This window comes from Zootoca vivipara, chromosome 3 (genome assembly GCF_965207765.1).
Source record: "Zootoca vivipara chromosome 3, rZooViv2.hap1.1, whole genome shotgun sequence".
In the NCBI taxonomy this organism is placed as follows: Eukaryota; Metazoa; Chordata; class Lepidosauria; order Squamata; family Lacertidae; genus Zootoca; species Zootoca vivipara.
The window spans coordinates 50829001-50850028 of NC_142586.1; the positions used below are offsets into that span (position 1 = coordinate 50829001).

At 41.2% G+C, this 21028-nt stretch overlaps 1 protein-coding gene across 1 annotated transcript in view; it reads right to left on the bottom strand.

Annotated features, from left to right (window-relative positions):
- Positions 1 to 21028, bottom strand: part of FRK (fyn related Src family tyrosine kinase) — a 37942-nt gene that overhangs the window by 7342 nt on the left and 9572 nt on the right. Inside the window, exons 2-5 of the mRNA XM_035109118.3 lie at positions 12889 to 13010; positions 9141 to 9304; positions 6951 to 7119; positions 2359 to 2517 (exon numbers count right to left, since the gene is read on the bottom strand). Of these exons, the coding sequence (XP_034965009.1) occupies positions 2359 to 2517; positions 6951 to 7119; positions 9141 to 9304; positions 12889 to 13010 (614 nt within the window). The remainder of the gene's footprint in view (positions 1 to 2358; positions 2518 to 6950; positions 7120 to 9140; positions 9305 to 12888; positions 13011 to 21028) is intronic.

Genomic DNA, 21028 nt, shown 5'->3' on the forward strand with positions numbered 1-21028 from the left:
CAAGGCCTCTCCTTTGTCCTTGTGGCTACCCCTGAATTTTAGAGAACCAGACTTCTAAAATGCTTGCAGGGCCTCCATAAACTCAGAAGGCTTTCCACTTTGCACCCTCCACGTGTTGAAAGGCAATGGAAACAATTGGTTTTTTGGGGGGGGGGATAGAGCTTGCACACTCCTCTCTGCTGCCACCCCATGCATTTTCTCTACAAATGAAAGTTAAGTTTTAAAAGGTAAAGTAGAGACTACTTTTTATGTCTAATCTAAATTCTGAGAGAACAGCGTCAGAACTGCTCCTGAGCACATCTACTCACGGGCTATTTGTCTTTGTTTTTTATCTTTTGTTTGTACAATGACTCTCCTGTAATTTTCAAGGCAACCACACGTCTCTGTTCTTATGAAGACAATACACCTCTCTGACAGGACAAACAAGCGTAGAAGACCTTGATATCTAAAATATGAGCTGACAAGGCCCAAGCATGCTTTAAAGTTACATGCTTTGATTTGGAAGCCTTCATTCCTAACCACAGGTGTGTAGGGGCTAGTTATGCTATCTTGGTGACAAGGAAAGAACACACCGTAATACAGATATTTTCACAGCACTGTTTGACAAACAGTTCAAACAATATGACTCACAAGGGTGCACCATCCAAAACCTTTTCAACACAGCATGAAGAAGAGCCTTCACTCTCATCACCTCTTTCCATGTGATGACTCTTTCCATGTGATGAAAGCAACTTTTTCCACAAATGCATGCTCAAGTGACAGGCAGAAGTATCGTGCAAGCAGTGGTGTGAGAACTGGACTCAAGACCAGGAAGATCTGGGTTCAAATCCCTGCTTAATTCTTAGCATTTCTTCATCTAAACTACCTTAGGGGTGCTGTGGGGATAGAATATACCGTGTTTCTCATATTATAAGACACGTCTTATATTTATTTTTTCCTCAAAAAAACACACTATGGCTTATTTTCAAGGGATGTCTTATTTTTTTCCTCCTCCTCCTGCTGCGGCCGGCATTGCTGCTGCGCCTATCACTATGTCTTATTTTCGGGGTATGGCTTATATTCCTTGAATGCTTAAAATCCTGCTATGGCTTATTTTATGGGTATGTCTTAAAATATGAGAAACAGGGTATATAAACAGAAATACAGAAATGTGGATAAGAAATAAAATGAAAACTCCAAATCGGTCATTACACTTCCCTTTGAAAACTACCCCACAGATCATTTCCTGTTAATCTATTTTAAATCTGCCACATGTTAAGGAAAAGTAGTCAATCAGTACTTAAACCTGCATGCATTTTACAGACCATCTGTGATGGGATAGCCATGTACTGGAAAGAAAAGGCAAACAAGGTACTGTATCATCCTCACCACACATTCCAGCAATCTCAGTGAAGTTATGCTGCTTGCAAAATAAATAAGAGCAGTTCTCGCTTGCAAAGGTAAGCTTTGGGGATGTAGAGCTCCAGCGCCATTCGGCAGTGTAGTTTGGGCTCACGTCTGCAGGTTCCTGGAGCTGGACCTCAGTGTCCAGACAGAATAATGGGGATGGAGATGCTCCTTCAGGTATACTGGACTGAGTGTCAGGATCTCCTACTTTTGAGTAGGACCCTGGTAGAGACACATGCCCGTCTGGCACGTTCTCTCCCTCCTGGTAGATCGTTCGGGAGCTTCAAAAGCGTCCTTCAGCCTGAACATCACAGTGACTGATGCCTTGGAGACATCAGCACACTTACGTATCCGCAGAGGAACTCAGTAGCACAGCATTTTGGCTAATCTATGTTTATTTACATATAAACACACATGGAACACTGCAACATGGCTCCCTCTCTCTCTAGCATCAAACAGCAAAGAGAAAGAACAAAGGACAATAGTTCCACTTCAAAGAACACAGTAAGACAAACATCCTGTCTACGTCACTTCCCATTCCTGTGAAAACAAAACACATACCGTCATGTGATAGACAACAAACCCATGACTGCACACGGGGAATGAATCTCCAACACCGAGGCCGTAATCTTTTCACATGCCCAACACATATGAAAAAAACGTTCCCTTCAGAAAGGGATGGATGGGTAAGAGAAAGGGACAATTTGATTTATTCCAAATGTTTTGGAATAAAAGTTCTTTTATTGTTTCAAATGTAAGAACTGTGAAGAAAAAAATTTATATTTAAAAATGTAAATAGTCTATCTAAACATAGAAAAAGACCACCTGTCCATTTTGTGGATTCCCCACCAATCTATACAGCTTGTCAGAGTTTATTGAGGTCCTCATCTCTTTTCCCTCTCTTTTTTATTAGCGCATTTGCTATACTACAAGCAGTACACAGTATCGCTAAATGAAATGTTTCCTACTCACTCTGGAGGTATTCTAGCAGACTTCCATGTCTCATCAGTTCTGTAATAATATAAATTGGATCCTCTAAAGTGCAAACAGCATAGAGCTGTATGAGCTTTGGGTGTCTCAGATTCTTCATCATCTGTGCTTCCCTGAGGAAGTCTTTTGGATCCATTGAACCTGAAATGAGAACAGCAACAAAAGAAAATTAGCCCCTGTTATTAAGGGCCATCCTTGTCTGCCCCGCAGTCTTGTGTAAATGACGAGCGCTACTGCCTTTCGCTTTGCAAAGTACGATGTTCAAGGAAGGAATTCATGCAGGTGAAATGAAAAAGGAGAACACAGGTTTTGTAATTTTCTCGGGGTTTAATACAAAAATAATAACTCTAATAACTGTAGATCGGGTTTTTTCGCCCATCATAAAGGCTATTGGTCATTTTATGACTAAAATGGTAGTCACAATGTTTTATTGGTTTAACTGCTGTTCCCGGAGTACTAGAAATGTAACCATGATTAGAAACAGTGCAATAATTTCCAACATCTTAAGTTGCCTGCATCGGATCAATCCCTCTAGGTACAAACCCAAGCAATAATGATTCACTTCTTCCAAGCTACATTGTTGAAGCTCATTATACCTTGGGATAGAGCATGTTTATTACTTAGAATTATTGACCTTATCAGCAAAGGGGCAAAACACAAAGTTCTGATGCACCTATCATGCCGTAAATGTGCCAGACGGAGTTAAGACTTGAAAAGGACTTATAAAAGTAGTGCAGATATAGATGGGAAAATGCAATACTATACAAAGCTCAATGGTGGCAGTCAACAGAAAATAAAAGTCCCAATAACGTAATGCCTTTATGCAAATTTATGGTGCAACCACACTTGGAAAACTGTACACTTCTTGTCTCCCCCCCCCCCTCAAAAAGAATATTGCAAAGCAGAAAAAGGCAACCAAAATGATCAGGGGGCTAGAAAAACATTTGGAGCTTTATAGCTCAGTAGGAGCGGGGACCCAGGTGGCGCTGTGGTTAAACCACTGAGCCTAGGGCTTGCTGATCAGAAGGTTGGCGGTTCGAATCCCTGTGACAGGGTGAGCTCCCGTTGCTTGGTACCAGCTCCTGCCAACCTAGCAGTTCGAAAGCACGTCAAAATGCAAGTAGATAAATACAGCGGGAAGGTAAATGGTGTTTCCATGTGCTGCTCTGGTTTGCCAGAAGCGGCTTTGTCATGCTGGCCACATGACCTGGAAGCTATACACCGGCTCCCTCGGCCAATAATGCGAGATGAGCGCGCAACCCCAGAGTCGGTCACGACTGGACCTAATGGTCAGGGGTCCCTTTACCTTTACCTAGCTCAATAGGAAAGATGACTACCGTAAGTGAGGGAACGTGATGGATGTACGGTATATAAAATGATCAGAAAATGTGGAGAACGTTGGTAGGGAGAAATTGTTTCCTCCCTTCTGCATCATACTAGAACTTGGAACCAACCAATAAAGGTGAATAGAGATTCAGCACAGACAAAAGGAATTAGTTCTTCACACAGCATAGTTAATTAAATTGGGAAATTTGCTACACAATGCAGTGAGCACCACTCACTTGGATAGCTTTAAAGGGGGGGGGGGGTTAAACAGATAAGATATTCATGGCAACTAGTTGTGATGGCACCATTTGCTCCTGTGTCGGAGGCAGCACAGTACCTCTAAATACCAGTTCCTGGGTAACACAAGAAGGAGAGTGTTGTTCTGGTCATGTCTCTAGCTAAATATCTATTGGACAGTCAGTATGGAATGCAGCCTACTCTTGCAAGGCATTGTTTTGTCTGAAACCCACCCACCCCTTAATTACAAGAGCTTCTGGAAAATTAAAGGGCTTCTGGAAAATATTCAACAGCAATTGAATCCAGCAGCAGAGCTGGTGCCAACGTACATATAAATGGCTGTTACAACATGATGGGTGAACCTGTCTTACAAATGCATCTGGCAGCATTTTGGGGGGTGGGGGTGAGGAATACAAACCCAACATGGATGTATTAATAAAATATCTCAATGCTTCATGGGACTGCATTGCTTTTATAAAGATTGCTGCCAGTTTAATTAGGAATCTTGTGCCTCTCTCTGTGAGGTTAATTGAAGCCCTTTCTAAAATGTAGAGGCTGCAGACTAATCATTTAGACTTTTAATCCAGCAATTGCAGGATCAAAGATCAATTTTTAACCAATCTTCGGTAGGGAGGATGGTTTGGAGTAAATGCAGTTCTATCTCATGAAACTCTTTAATTGTGTGGCATTGCAACCATCAGTGTTCCTAGAAATAATGTCCCTATGCTATCTTTTATTAAATGGATAAATTGCTTCCTCCCCTACTTCACAATAAATACTTTATTATTACACTTCTATAATAGACCAACACTGTGTACAATAAAGGGCATATATTTCAACAAGTCTTTGACGGGTGCCTTTCCAATCATCTGCCAACATGAAAATAAATTTTTAAAAAATATTTATGATAAGTTGTAAATAAAGTGCTCTAAGTGCTTCAAAGACATGAATTAAAACAAATAGATGTTTTTCCCAAGCCTGTTAATACAATTAATTTTTAAAAGGCAACACATGACATACACGGTTTGAGCAAATACATCTGATATTACTTTCAAATTCCCCATGTATTGTATATTGCCAGGAGAATTTAAGTAAATCTTGTCAGTATTCAGGTGATTTTTTTCAAAGGACAGTGGCTATTTGCTTTTCTCTTTAATAAAAACTAAAGTGAAATCCTGTGGCCACTAGCTTCAGTTGTACCATCGCTCTGCCCAAAATGTCATGTCACTAATCACATTTTAGCACTGCAAATAGATATAAGAGAATTTATGATTGAGAGGATTGGAAACTATAATGGACTCCATACAGCCAGATACCCCTCTCTACTTACCATCCAGGCAAACAAGAAGGGCTATCAGGCTTCAATGATACGTTCCAGCATAAACAATTCTGGAGGGTGCAAAAGCTATACCAGTGAAGGGTTTGGCTTGGAGGGAGTGGTTTGGTGAGAATTGTGGGGGCCACACTGAGAAGTCCAAAGGCCTGATATTTCCTACCCCTGCTCTAGGCCAATATAATCATGATGTTGCAGCTGTGTGTTGATTGGTTCCTTGTTTGCATCAGTACACAATGTCATGATTGGTGGGTGGAGTGTTTAGGGATTCCACTAGAAATGGCTACATTCGCATTTGTTTCTCCATTCCCACCTTTTTTGAAATATTTTTATTAGGTTTTTGAGAATAAGTAAATACATAAGCAAGAGATGTTGCCTGTTGAATAGGGAATGCAGATACAATTGCACAACACTATTATACTGTATTCCTAAAATCATTATCTGTTGACATTGATGCTATGCAAGTGCAAACGATCACAGCTGCCTTATACCAGTATTAGTCCTAGTAAACACCACGTGGTGTCTGCAAGCTTCTCTCATTTATCCTTATGTGTGGTGTATTGTTACTTCATAAGTGGGAAAGTGGCTTGCTTTAGGCTATTCATTCAGTGCATGGCTAAATAACTGGCAAAACTGAAAATTGTGATAAATGGAGCAACTAGATTCTCCAAACGTATGATCATCAAATAGGTGAGAAGCCCTGAAAAGAGACCAAATGAGCCCTCGCCCCACCAGGTTCAGAGGAATCCCCTAACCTTGATCCAAAAAAAGGGTATTTTTCCAAACATTATATTGCATCATAAGCTTTCACTCCCCTAAGTTTAAAAAGGCACTCACAACATAGGGCGAGAAGGGAAAAAAAATGTTGCTTGGATAGAGAACTGAAAAAGCCCCTCTGGCTTTGCAAAAGCTCGTGCACATATCTAAGAAGGCACTCCAGACTGATATCCTTGTACATAAGAGCTTTTAAAAGAATGGAGGAGATAGGCTGATGGAAATTTATATTAACAGTAAATAGCTGCGGTTCTGGGCGCATTTTCAAGAACATAAAGAAAAAGAACCATTATATGCTTTAAAATAATATCTGCCATGAGCAGAAGATGAACCAGTTCTATTTCCGTCATCTACTCCCGTGGTGAATCTATTTGTCCTTCATTCTTGATTGTGTAAGATCTTTTGCACCAAAAGCAAAATAAAAATTGCTAGCAGAATAATCAAATTCAATGTTTGAATAAGCAGGAAATGCAGTATACACAATGAGGCTACAAACAGCATTTTCAATTTGTTTGTCAGTGTCAACCATCCATACATTGAAGTCAGTGGCATTGCAATGGGGGTGGGGGGGGCGGTGCGCTCCCGGTGCCACGTCTCCGGGGGTGACAAGGCAGTGCCCCACCGTGACGGCGCGAGCAGCCATCACGCCACCGCAGCCGCATGTGGAGGATCCTCCGTTCACGGCTGCAGTCGCGAGCAGAGGACCCTGGCACCGCGCCGCCGGCAAACCGCTATGTAGCTTGCTTGTGCGGCATCACTATGTACGCCACATGCATTATATGTAGCGATGCCACACATGCGTGCTACGTAGCGACGCCCTGCCCAAGGGTACACACCATGTTCCTATATTTAGATTTTATGCAGATTTTGAGGGTGAAATAGTCAGAGGTGTTCTTCGACATACCTGGTTTTAGTGTCTTAATTGCCACCGGTGTGGTATTGTTCCATAATCCTTCCCAGACCTCGCCAAACTGGCCAGAACCTAGTCTTTTTAAGAGCTGTAGAGAATTTCGGTCGATCTCCCACTGATCCACAGTTTGGTATGACAAATCGTAAGTTGCTGGAACTTCTGTCTGCGTAGGATTAAAAATGGCACACATAAATTATGTGCTTTTCTTTTTTAAAAACAACAACAACCAAAACAACTTTATCTATCCAAGTACTGTATGCCGATTTAAGAGAGTGTGTGCTAAACAGAACGTGGGGGCAGTAAACCAAAGAGAACTTCCCACAAGCAGCCAGGTGCCTCTCTATATGGCACTTCCTCCCAGGAAAACAGGAAGGTCCGGTCTTAATGATGAAGCAGAAGGAAACTATTGCTTTGGACAGCAGACGCTAAAGGCCAGAGCTACTTCCTTGCTGCCAATCTCCATTTTCTATGTTATTTTTATTTTTTGAGAAACAGGGAAGCATCATTTCGACACTTCAGTTTCAAAGATATCAAGAGCTGGTACCTCTTCCTGGTCCCACAATTGTCCCCTGCAGTGCAAACGGGCAGAAACAGGGAGTGACGGATGGACTGCACTGTTTACTGTTGGGTTCTTCACATTACAACAGAAGCCATAGCACCATCCCTTCTCCTGTGACCACACTGGCTATACGCCAGTACTGACCCATTTTTTGAGGATTTATATTATTGTTGTTTTGGACAACAATTCCCATCATCCCTGACCACTGGTCCTGTTAGCTAGGGACCATGGGAGTTGTAGGCCAAAACATCTGGAGGGCCGCAGTTTGGGGATGCCTGTTGTAGGGAGTGGCACAGACCTGCAAACTGCATATGTTGACAGGAAAGGATAGGATCCATTCTGCTGTGTCTCCCACTCCCCCGATATAATTGTATGGATTCAAATGCTTAGCTGTCCCATCAAAAATAAGAAAAGTCAACTTGTGTAGCAGAATCAATATGGTTCATAGAAATCAAGGGGTAGTTGCCCAAGTTACAGTTACAAGACCTTTATTATTAATTAACACTGTTTGAAAATTAACATTATTTGAAAATGTTTCTTTTGTTTACATGCAATCTGTGCTGCTTTCAGGAGATAGGACCTTTTTTCAAGGATAATCAAAAGCTGTGCATGCAATCATAGGCAACACTGTTGTACTGTATGTTCCATCTTCATTTGACTTATTTCTTTACTTTTAAAAATTAATTTTAATTCCGCTTTTTAGAAGGATCTCCTCACAAAGCGGCAAGCAGAGCATAGAGCAACAATGCAAAGCGCAATTTTAAACTTTCAGTTATAAAACAGCCCCAAACCTTAACATTTGCCAATACATAAAAGCTACAGTCTGCCCAGCACAGCTGTGAGACACAATATAAACAGCATAAAACAACATTGCCACATTAGCAGCCCACTTAAAACTGCACCGTAACAGTGGCAGAGAACAGATGTCCTTCAGATGCTGCTTGAAAATCTGGTGGGTGGAGAGAGGCTTGCTTGATCTCGCTTAGAAGCCAATTCACAGTTGTGGGGCCACTGCCAAGGAAGCCCTTTCCTCCATACCCACCAAATTGATGGCTTTCATAGATGGGCACACAGCAGGGTCTCTGATGTGAACCAGAGTTGTGTGTTTTTTGTCTCAGGGGGATTTGCTTTTGGTTGTGGTCACTTCAACTTTGTAGACAGATTGGAATGGGTTCAGAGGAGGATAATGGAGATACTTCTTTTAGAATCTGAAAGATTCTTATATCCCTAGATTAGGAAGAGAGAGAGAGAACCAGGCAAGCTTTTAGATTAGAATAACGAAATATTGCCTGTAGGAATCTGATGGGGTTCTGAGTTCTTGTTTTTCAGTCAGTACATATAGACAGCTAGAGTCATAAGGGTGGCAATTCCATCTCAATATGGGTTTATACTGTGACTTCATAAGTAACATGCTGGCATGTTCTCCCCAGGCCACACAATTATTTCTCAAACAATGCATGGCTCTCCTGTTTTCATTATCATTGATATGCCATCCCATGTCACGGTGCAGTTATGTATGATTTCTTAAACTATTATCATGGCTGGAAGGAGGGTTAAGTACTTATCAATTCAATCATCAAAAGTTCACTCCATTTTGAAACAAAAATGTCCTGAATTAGCTCTACCTTTACACATGGCCTCCCAAGCTTTACGCACAGCCCGTCGCTGGAACGACTGTAGTATCTGACAAAAGCATTCAAGGTTGGGAAAGTTTTCCTTTTCGTCACAAAAAAGCCACCATTCTCCAGACGTCGGATTCGATAGTGCTTCACAACCTTCCCGTCCCGTACTAGAAAAATAAAAACGAAGGAACAGAGGAAAAACTGCCTTATTCCAAGTCAGGATGTTGAGCCATTCACAGTGGTACCTCGAGTTACAAACGCCTCAGGTTACAAACTCAACTAACCTGGAAGAGTTACCTCGAGTTGAGAACTACCAGAATGAGAACGGAAATTGTGTGTCAGTGGCACAGCGGCAGCAAGAGGCCCCATTAGCGAAAGCACACCTCTAGTTAAGAACAGTTTCAGGTTAAGAACGGACCTCCAGAACAAATTAAGTTCGTAACTAGAGGTGCCACTGTAGTTCAGTGTTGTCCATTCTGACTGACAGATGCTCTCTAGCATCCAGGCACGGAACATTTCCCAACTCTACCCACAGGTGCCAGAGATGGAACCTGAATTATTCTACAAGCAAAGCAGATCCCCTTCCACTGAGCTACGACCCTTCCCCTAAGGAAGGCATTGTGAAGATTTGCATAAAAACTACACACATCATAATATAGTATAGTCAAGTATCCCACCAGGAAACTTTCCTCCTAAATGAGTCTCCAGTGACCCAGTCTTAGGAGCTTATGCCCTGAATAGTGTATTACCGGTATGTAATGATAGAGGAATAATAATAATAATAATAATAATAATAATAATAATAATAATAATACAGTCATACCTCGGTTTGAGTACTTTCAGTTTAAGTACTCCGTGGACCATAGCTGCCAAGTTATCCCTTTTTTTAATTGATTTTCCCTTATGCTGAATAGGCTTCCTCGCGAGAAAAGGGAAAACTTGGCAGCTATGCCGTGGACCCGTCTGGAATGGATTAATCCACTTTCCATTACTTTCAATGGGAAAGTTTGCTTCAGGTTAAGTACGCTTCAGGTTAAGTACGGACTTCCAGAACCAATTACACTCATACCTCAGGTTAAGTACGCTTCAGGTTGAGTACTCTGCGGACCCGTCTGGAACGGATTAATCCCCTTTGCATTACTTTCAATGGGAAAGTTCGCTTCGGGTTAAGTACAGACTTCCAGAACCAATTGTGTACTTAAACCGAGGTACCACTATAATAATAATAATACAACACATATGTTTCTAGTGGATGCAACTGGGAACCCCCCGACAAAGTTAAACTCTGTTTTAAAGGTTTGTTTTCCCTCTGCCAGGCATGGGCTTCCTCAGCTGGAAATAGCCATGCTCTTGAATGAAGCTTGAAATAAGGATTGACTTCTTATAATTTTGCTTGCTCTGTAAGACCTTTATATCCCTATTTATTTACCATTATGCATTACTTGCATTACTTGTTCGGTCCCAGCTCCTGCCAACCTAGCAGTTTGAAAGCACGTCAAAGTGCAAGTAAATAAATAGGTACCGCTACAGCGGGAAGGTAAACGGTGTTTCTGTGTGCTGCTCTGGTTCGCCAGAAGCAGCTTAGTCATGTTGGCCACATGACCTGGAAGCTGTACGCCGGCTCCTTCGGCCAATAACACGAGATGAGCGCCACAACCCTTAATGGTCAGGGGTCCCTTCACCTTTATTACTTGCATATGGTACCACATGGCCCCTAGTAAAATGGTACAAAATAATTTTATATGCATACTAATCTCGGAGACACACATGTGTATATTCTTGTCTGATAAGGCAAATGTCATGATTCTGTCATATATATATATATATATATATCCATTCAGAAAGGCAAGCCAACCATTATTGCACATTATACTTCCAATAGGAGTTATTTTTAGACACCTCTGGGGTACAGTAGCCCTATTTATAACCCAAAGAGGACTCAAAGGTTGAAATATTAAATCAATTTAAAAAAACAACAACCTAAAAACAAACACTTTATGCATTGGGGCTTTCCATGCTCACCCAAGCTCCCAAATGCCAGGAGGTTACAGCTGTTAAGTGCCATGCACTATTTAGGCAATGTGCGTAATATATGGCATCATATGCCATGCTTAGTTCCAACTTCATCGTAATCTCGGACCTCGATGACTGTCAGTAGCGGAGTGGCAGGTGTGTACACACTATATCTTTGAAGCACATTAAAAGAATTCTGGGCACAGTGGTTTGTTAAGAATTGCTGGGGATTTTAACTCTATGAGGCATAAACTACATTACCCAGAATTCACTGTGAGACAAAATGGGCTTCAAATGTTTCTTAAAGGTACAGGGTGTACACATAGATGGAGTCTATGTGATCGGAGCTCTCATCCCACATTACAAGGGCCCAACTGGCAACCCATACTATTTGCATACAGTTGGCAGGCACCTTTAGGGGTCTTCATGGAAAGTGAGTTTTTAAACACCAGCGATTGTATATTGTTTTAAATGAATATTTAGCCCTATCTTCCTTAAGCAGCCAAGCTTTATCAAGCTTGCAGTTATCTCAAAATACCATTAGAGAGTGTATAGGTGTCATACGGAGTATATTATTTTAGAGTCTCCCCCAAGTCTTTAGTCGTGCACTGTAATTCATATGCTTTTATGGTACTATTATGCAGAGAATCTGAATGAAGATCAAATTTGAAGGTTACATACGTTAGGGGTCTATTGAACAGTAATGAACTACCTATGTTTATATTAAAGCACTTTTCCCATATGCATGGTGGGGCCGCTAGAGGGTGCATGAGGAGAAGTGGAAGAACTGATGGGAGTCATTATGCATAGGGCTCACCCTCAACTGTTACCTGTAGTTGAGGATAAGATGGCAGCTTCACCACCTGACACACACAGCTTTGCCATAGTTAGGTAGCTGCTGCTGCTGCTGCTGTAATTCCCTAGCATCTGCTGCCTGAGGCGGTCATTTCATTCTGCCCATTGGTAGGGCTGGTTCTGATTCTGCTACAGAATTATATCTACTTTCAGACACCACCACAGTTGGCAAAGTGAGGAACCATTGTTGCTACTTTATGGCAAGTGTGACATTAAAGGGAGATGTAAAGACTACCAATAAAAATGTGCACTGAGTTTGTTACTTTTTGGATCAGAAAATGCTATTTCCCCCAACTTCAGAGTATCCAACTCAGAGTGTGATGGATTGAAATCAGTTTCAAATGCTAGTCTAGTCGACTTCAGTACATGGAAGAAGAAATTTATTATTATTATTATCATTACTATTTATACCCCACCCTTCTGGCTGGGTTTCCCCAGCCACTCTGGGTGGCTTACAGCACATTAAAAAAAAATGTAAAACATTAGACATAAAAAAATTCGCAATGGAAAGCTGAAGCTGCCATCTTATCGTCAACTGCAGGTAACAAAATATTTTGGGTGAGCCCTATGCAGTGGCGCTTACTTAAGAGCAGGTAAGTATAAGCTTGCACTGTTAGTTCACATATTTAATTATAAGCACCTCCCCCAAAAAAATTTAAATTTTTTTTAAAAGTTATTAAGTTCTAGCAGTTATTGCCAGTTCATGTACCTTTGTGAAAGAAATAATCATAGAGATTTTTCATGAATAAACCCAGGAGAAATGAGGTCAAGACTCTCTCTCTCTCTCTCTCTCTCTCTCTCTCTCTCTCTCTCTCTCTGTGTGTGTGTGTGTGTGTGTGTGTGTGTACCAGGAGAAAGAAGAAAGAGAAAATAGTAATCATACCTGAAAGGGAGAAGTCACCCATTAGACTTTCGCTGTTTCTGATTAGGAAAGCGCCGTCCTGATTTTCAGGATATAGCAGCCGTTTCTCAGCATCCACTCGTTTAATACCACCAAAAAACCACCTAAAACAGAAAGAAAACCAGTTAATGGCCAAAGTTATGTTTGTGTTGGGCGCTTGAAGAGCAGCTGGAAACAAAATGGATGGGCTTATTGAACAGATGCAAAGGTTACTCTTTATGCATTTGTTTTTTTATCCTGCCCAGAGCCCAGAGTACCTTATAAAACAACCATTACAATAAAAACAATACTTAAAATGACCTATTTAGAATCTGTTAACAAAGCTCATCAGTAACAAGCACCATTAATACATTTAGAGAGGGGTTTTAGAGATCAAGGATACTAAAGTAAAGAAGCGGCTATTAACCATAAATGTAATTGAGGAATGCTGGGTAATGCATTAATTTTCATCAGTAGTGGTCAGCGGGGTGGTGGCACTTTGCCTGATTCCCATTACCAGTGTCACTACATCTTATTTAGAAGGATAGGGGCAAGGCCAGCGTGGTGAAAACACAGTGGCAGAGCCAATGCTACAGTCCCAGTGGTACATTTGCCCCATGGGCAAGTTAAGCTTCAGTGATGGGAGATCAGGTAAATGGATACAGTTTTAATTCTTTTAATGTTTCAGTGTTTTTAATGATTGCTTTTTTCTATGTTTTTTAGCAATTCTTGTTTTTATCTGTAAGGTGCCTTGAGTCCCATCAGCGAGGAAAGGCAGGTATAAAGTTATTATTATTATTTATCAGCAGCAGCATCAGGTAAAGGCTACTGCCTCACTGCTGATTTTCATCTGGGTATGCGGTAGCTGATTTAAAACATTTACACACAACCAAACAAATCACAAAACAGATTAAAACAAACATTTCACTGCATTTTTGGACAGTACAAAATACTGCTATTGACCTTAGAACAAAGCTTTACTCCAAATTATATACCTATCACTCTTATATTTCTTTTTTATTTCTTTAGTCAATAATATATAATTCAATAATATGTAAGGAATAAGTAACCTATCACTCTTGATAAACAGTACACAATCTGAGGTATGAATAGTAAAGGTGAGAAGAAGCAAGCTGTGGTTAACCATACAAAATGTTAAAAGAGAGAAAATACAAGTGGCTGGCAGACATTAAATTTTGCATACAGTATTCACAGTACAGTATTTACATACAGCCTTATGTAAATACACACACACACACACACACATACACACACACACAATTATTCAAGTTTCTCTCTCTCTCACACACACACACATACACACACACACACACTTGAGAAGGTTTAGAAGTTCCTCCATCCTTCACCTCTTTCAGAGCACAGAGAGTGATACAAATATAAACAGATTTGTCAGTCCCCAAACAACTTTGAATTGCTGGTACATCCAGTCTTCACATTGTCTGTTTTGTGATGGAGAGAACCAGCCCAAAGAGGAAAGAGAAACAAGCAGGACATGGTGGTGGACCTGGATTGTAGTTTATCTGCCTCTTTCTTTGCTGATGGGACAGATGGCTATTATTGTATGGCCTATGCAAGGGAGAAAGGCCATACCCCCAAATGGTATTGGGGTCACCTCAATCGTTGCTGAATGATAGCAAAATTGGAGCTTAACCAGGGTTGGTGTTCTTTTTAAATGAGGCCCAGTGGAGACTAGTGTCTTTAAGAAATTTTGACACATGTTTACAACCTGAGTTTTGCAGGAGGGAGTGCCGAACATTACACCCCAGCATTTTTCCTGTGCTGACATCACACCCAGGTCATACTGCAACTGCTCCCTCCATGCCTGATGGTTCCTATTATCAAACAAACCAAGCCATTATATATCTTTTATGCCTTCAACCACCCATCCCCTAGGAATTGACGGATTAGCCTTTTTTCTGATCCCTGCCAGTTTCACATGGGTTCTTTTGCAAGTCCATTCCGTCTAGACGGAGTTGGGGCAGTGCGGCAGTGAGGTTGGGACTGTGCAGGTTAGGAATGGCTGGGAATTCGAACAGAAACTAGAGTGCCAATTGTCGATCTTTGCCGATTTGTCCCACGTCTAGAACAGAAATCATTCCAGTGAATACAACTGAGATGCAGTGTTGTTGCTTTCAGTCTGCAAACAATGTGCAATTAATATGCTTTTCCCCCATTTGCATTGTTTCCATGGCGTTGAAATGAATGGTGTGAAATAATGTAGTAATTGATAACATAGTTAAATACGTAAAATTCTGCCACAAAAGGCAGTGAGGTGAATTACATTGTTCTCACTTTTGTTGGAAGCCAAACTGGAATGGAAACAGTGCTGTGTGTGTGATAAATGCAGGTCAGAATGGAATCCAGTGCCCTCTTGCACCCCTGGTGAAGTTGCAGCAGCAAAGCCAATCCAACATTCCCATATCTGCACCTGCACAGCTCCAGCTTTGCTCCCCTTGCCCTTCCTCAGATACCTCCAGGTAAGCTGCAGCAACATCAGTGCAGCTCCACCCCATACCCAACTAAAGTTTTGTCCTTGCCATAAACCAGAAAAAAGCACAATCATGGGAAATATGACTTGTTGCAGCGACTGCACACTTGCTGTATTATGCCAACATGTCCAATACCAGCGGTAGGCATCACAAGCCATGGTGTTATTCTGGCACTGCAGGTGGATAGGCAGGTGAAATTCCTGAGAGTTTCCCATGTAAAGGTCAAAAGTGGATTGTCAAATGTAGACTATATAGCAGGAAGCAAAGTGGATTCCAAAAGGAAGCCTTTAAAATGACAGTGACTTATTTATTTTAACAAGCATTCAACTATGAGTAACGTTTCTAGAAGGAATGAGGAAATAATAACAGACTCAGTGAAGTCAGAAGAATGTTGGTTTCAGTATAAGGGCATGCCCAGCCTTCTTAGCAAATAGGAAATAGTTTTACACGATTCACTCACAGTTTTCAGTTTCCCACCTCTCATGACATTGATTTATAGATCCAGTTTCTATTAGTACAAACAAAACTATAATCTACAAAACACCTCATTGTTTTCTCCATAATATTGCAGAGGTGACAGTTTATAAAAGAAATGTCATTTTCACCACCCTTTTAAGAGAAATGGAGCAGGGAAGATGAAAGAGGTGCTAGAATAAAGAAGTGCTACAGTTCTCATTGCAGTGAAGAGAGCCCTATGTGTCTATAATATTCAGAGAGGAGGACTATAAGCGTGTTCTTGGGAGCCACTTCATACAACTGGTACTTACAGGTCCCGAGCAACTAAAGAGGCTACCTACCTGAATCTAGAACCATGAAATCTAGAAGCATGAAATGGAAGTCCATGAAGAAGTATGCATGCACACGAAAGCTTATACCAAAAACAAACTTAGTTGGTCTCAAAGGTGCTACTGGATAATTTTTAAATATATTTCAACTGCATCAGACCAACACGGCTACGTACCTGAATCATAGATACTAAAGAGTATCTATGTTTCCAATGGGAATGTGAGAGCAACAAGTCAATACAGCAAACAGGATGATGCAATGTGATGATCCAGAAGGATATGAGGGCACGAAAACTATGACTATGTGCACATTATCAACTTGATGATAATGTTCAACCAAGACACTGAGATCCAGTGCTGAGGGCCTTCTGGCAGTTCCCTCACTGCGAGAAGTGAGATTACAAGAAACCAGGCAGAGGGCCTTCTCAGTAGTGGCACCCGCCCTGTGGAACGCCCTCCCATCAGATGTCAAGGAAATAAACAACTATCTGACTTTTAGAAGCCATTTGAAAGCAGCCCTGTTTAGGGAAGTTTTTAATGTTTTATCACTTTTTTGTTATTATTATTAATATTCTGTTGGGAGCTGCCCAGAGTGGCTGGGGAAACCCAGCCAGATGGGTAGGGTATAAATAATAAATTAGTAGTAGTAGTAGTAGTAGTATTGCTAATTTCCCCCTGTGGAATTTCAAGTGGCCTTTATTTGTCGCTGCACACACGAGAGAGGAGGTTGAGATGCACTTTTTGGTGTGCTGTGCCTGAAAAAGCATTTTTCGGGGGGGGCAATCTCATGTGGGTCACGTGACTCATATGGAAGTGTGAACCTGAAAGATGGCGTCCCAGATTTGCATCCCATTTTACAGGAATGAAGATGAAACTGTATAGCAGTTCACAGGGTTGATGGCATCCCTCACAAATGCTCCCCAAATATAAACGAAAATTGTGAGTGCCAAAAACATATTCGCATTGCACAGAAGGAGCGGAGAATTGTTGGTATTTTTATCTTAGCCCTAATTGGAAATCAGTTTCGAAGGGCTTGACACATATTGGGAGAAGGCGCAGACAGGAATCTAAAGCAACTATCTTAACAGCATTTATAACAGAGCCGTTGTTTGCCTAGCACAGGGAACATTTTTGTCAGCTAATGGTAGGGTTGCCTTCACACAGATAAAATGTAATTGCATGACTAAAATTGGATCACCAAAGCGTACACAAAGTAAAAAAAAAAAAGTGGGGAGGAGGGGAGTTTTCATTACAGCTTTACTTTTATCTTCTAATACCAGGAAAAGAGATCATTTATAAGTCAAGTGGCTGAAATGGAGGCAGAGAGAGACGGAGAGATGCCCTTTGTATATCAAAGCTCAGAACTTGGCACACCAGTCAAAACTCTTTGAACAGGAATCTAGCAATCAAGAATTGCTTGTGGTGTTAGGGCTTTTGTTTTGTTTTTAGTTGAGTGTATTGTTCTGACGCACATCGCAGCTCTTTCTTGATTGTTTCAGCTGACTGGTGACTACATATGAACAGGGTGGTTTGCCTTTTTAATGGCAAGCTGCACTAATTAAAATATGACTGGATATTGGTATCTGGGAACCGCCAGTATTTTTTATGTGGTATGCTTAGTAGCTGCTAGCAGAAGCGACACAGGCCAAGGATGTCTACACTTATTCATTGCTCTATCTAGGGCACCTCATCACTAGCATCATATATAGCAGGACTCCAAACGAAAGAACTTGCCTCCACAGTTTACAGGGTGGTGTAGCACAGGGCTTTTAGTGCTGCCACCTAAATGGCTGTATCCTCAACTCAAACCTAAGAGAAACTGAAACTGATACACAGGTGGCACTATAGCCCCTCCACTTGCATAGATCAATAATCTTCTGTCCTGAACTTTTTGGAGAGGCAGCAATATAGTTGGAAAATTATTTCATCCATCGTGGGAATGTCCCAAAGTGAAATAATTTTCAGATAAGATCCTTGGGATTATTGTCTCGACAGCCATCATTCCAGCTACAGCACTGCTGTTGTTAAACATACCAGAGTGAATTGTCAGTTCCTGGATAGAAACATGGTCCAAGGCAGAACATTAAACCGAAACCTTCATACCAACCCATATCCAAGAGCTCATATTGACTAGATTCATGAACTGAGTTCAAGAGTCCAGGGTGGAAATGATAAAAAGATTCTCCAGAATCCCTAGATTTGATTGTTCCTCATTTTAGGGATGATTCCATATGCAGGTGATTAGGAAAAAAACAACATTTTAATGTGAACACATTTACGGAATGACATTGTAATCCTTCCCCTTTTTTCTTATCTTATGCCATTAATTGTGCCAATACACCTTTGTACTATCCTAACTTATCATCTCTATTTGAAGGTAATTTACGCCCTTCCATTTATTTGTGAACTTTGTTCATTTATTTCCTGTAGCGTGATCACTGATAAAAAAGCATGAACCATAGGAAACAGTCCTTAGTCTGATTTAAGCAAAACCCACTAAGCAATGCCACTTGATTTTTTCCAGAAATTTTATGAAAACCTCTGCCATTTAGTACAGTGGTACCTCGGTTTATGAACACAATTGGTTCCGGAAGTCTGTTCATAAACTGAAGTGTTCATAAACTGAAGCGAACTTTCCCGTTGAAAGTAATGGAAAGTGGATTAATCTGTTCCAGATGGTCCGCGGAGTACTTAAACTGAAGCGTTCATAAACTGAAGCGAACTTTCCCATTGAAAGTAATGGAAAGTGGATTAATCCGTTCCAGACAGGTCCGCAGAGTACTCAACCTGAAACGTACTTAACCCGAAGCATGGGTGTAATTGGTTCCAGAAGTCTGTTCATAAACTGAAGTGTTCATAAACTGAGGCGAACTTTCCCATTGAAAGTAATGGAAAGTGAATTAATCCGTTCCAGATGGGTCCGTGGCATTCGTAAACCGAAAATTCGTAAACCAAGGTGTTCATAAACTGAGATTCCACTGTATTACCAAAGGAAAGACAAAAGCCTGAAGGGACCCACTAAAGAAGAGGTGGTTTTTTAAAGTACTGTACACAAACAGATCACACACTATTTTGATCACTTAATTCTCATAATCAAAACTCATTTTTGATCTGCAGAAAACCAGTCCTTCAAGTTTTCAGAGACAGCTATGTTGGCCTGCATAATTTATTATTCTTTGTACATAATCCAGTTGATATGTAAGGTTATTAATCATGCTTGTTGGTCCAATCCATGCAGCTGAATAACCCAATTATTGTAACAACAAATAAGAGGTATCTGCACATTTAAAGCATGACATCTAGAGACTACAGTGGTACCTCAGGTTAAGTACTTAATTGGTTCCGGAAGTCCGTTCTTAATCTGAAGCGTTCTTAACCTGAAGCGCACTTTCCCATTGAAAGTAATGGAAAGTGGATTGATCCGTTCCAGACAATGAAAAACACCCCCTAAAACAGCAATTTAACACGAATGTTACTGTCTAACAAGGCCATTGATCCATAAAATAAATAAGAGTATTTTAGATGGGGGGGGAAATAACTTTCTTTTTTTCCTTATGTGCACTAATGATAGTCAGTTTGGATGGGGTGCTTTTATCCATTTCTGCAGTCACACAATCAACCAGTAGTTGAACTGGGTTCCACACGATCCCCAAAACAATGGCAGAAGGCAGAGTCCCCCAGAAGTCCCCCAAACGATGGAGCAAAGCAGAGACAAAAGCACAGGGCAGACTCACATTAAAAAAATTCATTTGCAGAATCCAAAAATTTTCCATTCCACCCCCCCCACACACACACAGGGTAGGTGGGCTTACCTGGCTAGGTACCACCCATCTTGCTACAGCTGGGGGTGAGGCAAGGATTGGTAAAGGGCTTTTTGGCCCAGGCTCATCTTTGTTTCTTAACAGCTTCACTGCTCTTTGTCTTCACTAGGTAAGTGTTCCTTACGTAACTTTGGGGCTGGGATGCGACCTGCTGGGCATCCTGTGGATGTCAAGGCTTGGCTCGGGGCAGTTGCAGAGGCCTCAGAAAGCTCCCATGGCTGGAGGCTGATTGCGGAGCCTCCGTAGGTCCTGCGGATGTCCGGGCTAGGCTCCGGGCAATGGCAAGGGATCCAAGAGCTTGGAACACTCACTTCCGGGTTAAAATCTTTCGTAACCCGAAAAAAATGTAACTCTAAGCATTCGTAACTAGAAGTACCACTGTATTAATCACTACCACCCACTTAAGCTTCTTAATAAAGGAGAGTTATTTTTGGTCGCAATGTAGGTGAAGACAGGAAACAGAAGGAAGAGTATGAGAAGGGAAACGGAGAGCATGTACACAAAGAAGCAATGCTAGTCATTGAGAAAAGCAGTGGCTTCAGTATTTCCGTATTTCATCTCACTTTTTCCATCTGAAAAAAAATATATTTCCCCTTAAAATACCAGTTCAAGCCTGGGGCTAGAATGTGGAACAGAGATCTGAGGAAAACAGATTCCATCTTGGAAAGCAGTCATGGGCAACAGGGTGTTCTTGGAGATATTTTTCTCTCTCGAGCACCTCATAGAATGTTGGAAAGCTTAGGCCAGAAGTCCTGGGGCAACTTTTTCTTTCAGAGGGCCACGTCATGACCCCATCAGTGCTCACCCATCCCCAGTTACACAGAGATCCTCATTCATAGCTTTATTCCAATCTTATTCCAATGGTACATGCTTTGAAGCATGAATTCCTTCACAAAAGTAGCCTAGCACAGGGGTTCCCAACAAAATTTTCTCGAGGACCCCTCATCGAGCCGCTATTGTGACAAGGACCCCCATTAATTCCTAATCCTAAAATTAAAAAGTGGTTTTATTTATTTTTCAGTTGTTT